Source organism: Rhincodon typus, chromosome 48, assembly GCF_021869965.1.
Source record: "Rhincodon typus isolate 14 chromosome 48, sRhiTyp1.1, whole genome shotgun sequence".
Classification (NCBI taxonomy): Eukaryota; Metazoa; Chordata; class Chondrichthyes; order Orectolobiformes; family Rhincodontidae; genus Rhincodon; species Rhincodon typus.
The window spans coordinates 4558098-4563030 of record NC_063379.1 but is presented as its reverse complement, the minus strand read 5'-3'; the positions used below and the strand labels follow the sequence as shown (position 1 = coordinate 4563030).

Genomic DNA, 4933 nt, shown 5'->3' with positions numbered 1-4933 from the left:
TCGGCACCGACCCTCCGACGGTGCGGCGCTCCCTCGGCACCGACCCTTAGAATTTTTGCCAGTGTGTTTGGGGTTAATTCTCTGAACTGGTTCCTTAAGTCGCAGTATTTTCACTTCGAGAGAGAGTGCTATCCATGGCAGTTCGGCTGGCACCAGAGGTTTTGAGAACCACCTTCCTCAGACTGGGGGGGGATATCTGAGGTAGATATGCTAGGGTCAGAGATTGACCCTTCACCCTGTGGGAAACCTGTGGATGAGCCCCAGGGGTGAAGATGTAATGAACGGATCTACTTAGAGCCCTGCTCAGATAGAGAGAAAACGTTTCCATTTGTTGGGGGAGTCTCATACGTTGGGTTCTGAAAATTAACTCAAACAGTTCAGGAGTGAAATGAGGAAACCGGTGAACACACAGAAGGGTGGAGATGTTTGGAAACTGTTTCATTTACAGCATTTTGCACTAAAACAATTGTTAACCATAAATCTGTGACTGATAATATGTATTGAAACCAACTTCTAAGATTAGAGCATTTTTAGCTGGAAACTATTTACTATTGCTGGTAGCTTCAAAGAGGCAACTGTTTATTACAAAACAACTTCAGCTGTTATCCTTGTAGCTTTTAGGATCTAGTCTAGCACCTGATGTTGTTCATTTACTGGGACAATTATCCTTTCATTAATAAAGCTGGATTTGGTCATTTTTCTGTCCTAAGGCAACCTTTTATCAGAACTATCTCGGATGGGAACATACAGCGTTCCTTTACTGACCTTCTCGTGGTTCTGTTCAAAGGTACCGTTGTATTTCAGTGTGTGAGCAGGCTGCTTTGCTTCTGTCTACCATCTTGTAAGCAGGCATGGGCCGCTTAGTGTGTTCAGGTACAAGTGAGCAGGTACAGGACACCCCTACGCCTGCTCCAAAGGTGGGCCATAACCTCTCAAAACAGGTTGATTAAGAAGTATGTAAAACCTCCTGCTTCCTCTAACCCTTTATCCCTGACTAACCCTGCACCCTAATCTTCACAGTGATCCCAGACGAGCACCCAATCTCTCCCACTAGGCAGAGTGCACTGATATCCACACCCTACCAGTCCTGGATTCATTTTCTTCTTGTCAATGCCAAAAGGTCTCTTCTATACTGTATAAATCAACAACAAAAGTTAAAAGATTTAGTCAAATGATTGGAAGTCCTGTCATTTTCCTGCCTGATGGAGTCCACTTAACAGAAAACACTGACCAGGTTTCTGCACTTAGCATGAACTCCCTATTTATCAGAAAAAAATCTGTTAACTACAGGCAGACAACATATGAGTCATCACTTTATAGTTCTAGTCCCTTCTTAACCTCCTACATATGCGGGCAAACGGATAAAGCCAAAAAGCATTGGAATTAAGGGTAATGAAAAAACATTAGGCGTACACAGTTCAGTTGTCTGAGTTCACGGGATCAATGAGTTCTTTTCCTTGTTCCAAATGCGTTGGATCCTGATCTGGCTTTTTTCCACATTCTTTCAGTTCTTAACTGCAGGCACTGGGCACTTGGCACACAGGTTGGTCAACTTCAGAGTCACTGCTTAGAGGCAGCAAGCTCCAGTTGTTTGTCCTTCTCTGCAAGGAGAGAGGGCATGCTGGCTCTTTCTGTTCACGCCCAGTCGGCCCACCCACCCAGGGAGCCAATTGCAGAAGTCTTGTCATACTGAGCACCCCTGAGCTCTATGACTGGTCATAATTGAGAAACCAATCTCCATGTTGTCTAGAACACACACTGGCAGTGCCAAGAGTCCAGAAATCCTAACCCCCCCCACCGCCCACCACCACTGCTCGAACAAACCAACCGTGTAGACACAGTTTGCAATGAGTTCCATTCAGACTGTAACGTCACCTTCTGTAGTTCCCTTGGTTTAAGGCGGTTCCCATTTTGGCCCAAAATCTACAAATATAGAAAAGTGAAAACAACATGGACATTCGAGTGTGCTGAACACCAAACGATGATGGGTATTCTAGGGGAAAGATCAATGGGGTGGGGTGCGGGGCAAGCGTGTGACTTCTTCCCTCTCGGCTCCCAACCTTTCTTTCTCCATACCTCCAGGATGACCCACGCCTGCCATCGCAAATGTGTGCCCCCCCACTACAAGGAAGCCGAGCTCTCGAAGGGCGAGTCAGTCTGCCTTGACCGCTGCGTCGCCAAGTACCTGGACATCCACGAGCGCATGGGCAAGAAACTGACAGAGCTGTCCATGCAGGACGAAGAGCTAATGAAGAGGATGCAGCAGGGTGCTGTGGCACAGTGAGGGCACCGCGGGCATGGAGAGACCACCATCAATAAACTCTGCCCTCCACAGTCCCGCTGCATTGCTGCCTCATTGTGTATGTGTGTGTGTGTGTATGTGCGCGCGAGTGTGCGAGAGAGAGAGACGGGGTTGGGGATTGAACCCAAGAAGAGGACATTCATTTCCCATTGGAAAACCATTGAAGACAAACCATCTCAACCTCTAGCTTCTACATTGAAGACTATCTCTCTAGTGCACCAACTCTTCCGTCGAAGAGCGTCTGTCTAGATCCCTAATGTTCCCACCAACGACCATCTCCCTAGACCCCCTCACCCCCCACCATCCCATCGGAGACCATCCAGTTACACCCCTAAGATTTTCATCAAAGACCATTCCCCTAGACACCTAACCTACCAATTGAAGACCAGTCCTCTAACGGACAATGGGAAGTAAATGGGAAGGGTTTTGATCCATTGGGATGTTGTACAGTGGGAGTGAATGGGAAGGGTTTTGATCTGTTGGGATGGTGTACAGTGGGAGTGAATGGGAAGGGATTTGATCCGTTGGGATGGTGTGCAGTGGGAGTGAATGGGAAGGGATTTGATCCGTTGGGATGGTGTGCAGTGGGAGTGAATGGGAAGGGTTTTGATCCGTTGGGATGGTGTACAGTGGGAGTGAATGGGAAGGGTTTTGATCCATTGGGATGGTGTACAGTGGGAGTGAATGGGAAGGGATTTGATCCATTGGGATTTGAAATTGAATTTATAGTTCATACAGGAGGAAAGTATACATTCCTCATAAGGAAAAACTTGATTGAGTTTTTTGAGGAAGTTACCAACAATATTGATGAGGGCAGAGCAGTAGACATTGTTTCCTTGGACTTTAGTAAAGCTTTCGACACAGTTCCACATGGTAGACTATATAGTAAGGTTAGGGCACGCGGGATTCTGGGTGAGCTTGCCAATTGGATACAGTTGGCTTCATGGTAGGAGACAGAGAGTAATGGTGGAGGGTTGCTTTTCAGACTGGAGGCCTGTGACCATCGGTGTTTCACAGGGATTGGTTCTGGGTCCTCTTTTGTTTGTCATTTATATAAATGATTTGGATGAGAATACAGAAGGCATGGTTTGCAGATGACAGCGAAATTGGTGGTATTGTAAACAGTGAAGAAGGTTTTTCTGAGATTACAGAGGGTCAAGTCAGTAACTGGGTCAATGAACTGAAAATGACAGACGGAGTTCAATCTGGATAAATGCGAGGTATTGCATTTTGGTACAACAAACAGGGGTAGGACTTATACAATTGGGTGGAGTTGTAGAACAGAGGGACCTAGGGGTGCAGGTACATAATTCTTTGAAGTTCACGTCACACATAGACAGGGTGGTTAAAAAGGTGTTTAATACGCTTGCCTTCATTGCTCAGCCCTTTGAGTATAGGAGTTGTGACGTCATGTTGAGATTGTACAGGACGTTGATGAGGCCTCTTCTGGAGCACTGTGTCCAGTTCCGGTCGCCCAGGTATAGGAGGGATGTTATAAAGCTGAAGAGGGTTCAGAACAGATTTACCAGGATGTTGCCAGAAATGGAAGGTTTGAATTATAAAGAGAGGCTGGACACACTGGAACATTTTTCACTGGAGTGTAGGAGGTTGAGATGCGACCTTGTTGAAGTTTATAAAATAATGAGAGGTATAGATAGAGTTAATGGTAGTTGTCTTTTCCTTAGGATGGAGAATTTCAAGACAAGGGGGCACATTTTTAAGGGGAGTGGAGAGAGATTTGAAAAAGACATGGATGGGCAATTGTTTTACACAGAGAGTGGTTCGTGTGTGGAATGAATTTCACGAGGAATGATGGATGTGGGTACAGTTACAACATTAAAAAGACATAAATGATAAGTACATAAATAGGGAAAGGTTTGGAGGGATCTGGGCAAGGAGCAGGCAGGTGGGACTAGTTCAGTTTGGCATTATGTTCAGTATGGACTGGTTGGACCAAAGTGTCTGTTTCCAGGCTGTATGACTCCACACTGTGTGTTGAATATCATGCAGAGATCCCTCTGCATGACCCTGACAGTGTGTCCCCCACTTTATACCCAGCATTAGCATCGTGCGCTCCCAGGGCAGGGACAGCACGGGGTTAGATACAGTGGAGAAAGACATCCAATATGGAAGGCAATTACTTAAGACAAAAGCGGTGAACAGCCAATCAGTGATAACAATATGCAATGATCTACTACTTCTCGCTTTGTATAAGATGTTTTACAACAATTAACAAAAATAATTAAAACTCACCAGGACAGATGTGAAAGTTTTCCGGAAGGAAAGGTGTAAGGTGGAGCAGGAATTATAGAGTTCAGACCACACAAACCTTTGGGAAATTGATTAAAGTCAGGGCTGGATATGGGGTCAAAATCTGAGCTTCTCTTGTCACCTTACGCAGCGGTGTAAGGACACGTGGAGGATCGTGAGCATAGTTTGACACAGTTACATGCATTCAGCACTGGGGGATTTCACTGAAAGTTAATAAGCTCTCAGTTTTACACAAACTTGAGTCTACCATGTAAAACTGTAAGCAAGTCAGCAAACCACAGAGGCTGGCAATGAGCCCTTTCAATCAGATGTTGGAAGCACATTCCACAACTCAAATGATGAACAAGATAACTGTGCAGA

The 4933-nt window shown here is 45.6% G+C and overlaps 1 protein-coding gene across 9 annotated transcripts in view; it reads left to right on the top strand.

Annotated features, from left to right (window-relative positions):
- timm10 (translocase of inner mitochondrial membrane 10 homolog (yeast)) overlaps window positions 1–2337 on the top strand; it is an 8176-nt gene extending 5839 nt beyond the window's left edge. For all 9 annotated transcript variants that reach the window (XM_048620787.1, XM_048620790.1, XM_048620789.1 and 6 more), the window contains exon 4: window positions 2083–2337. In XM_048620787.1, the coding sequence (XP_048476744.1) occupies window positions 2083–2284 (202 nt within the window). In that variant the 3' untranslated portion in view covers window positions 2285–2337. The remainder of the gene's footprint in view (window positions 1–2082) is intronic.
- Window positions 2338–4933: the final 2596 nt, after the last annotated feature.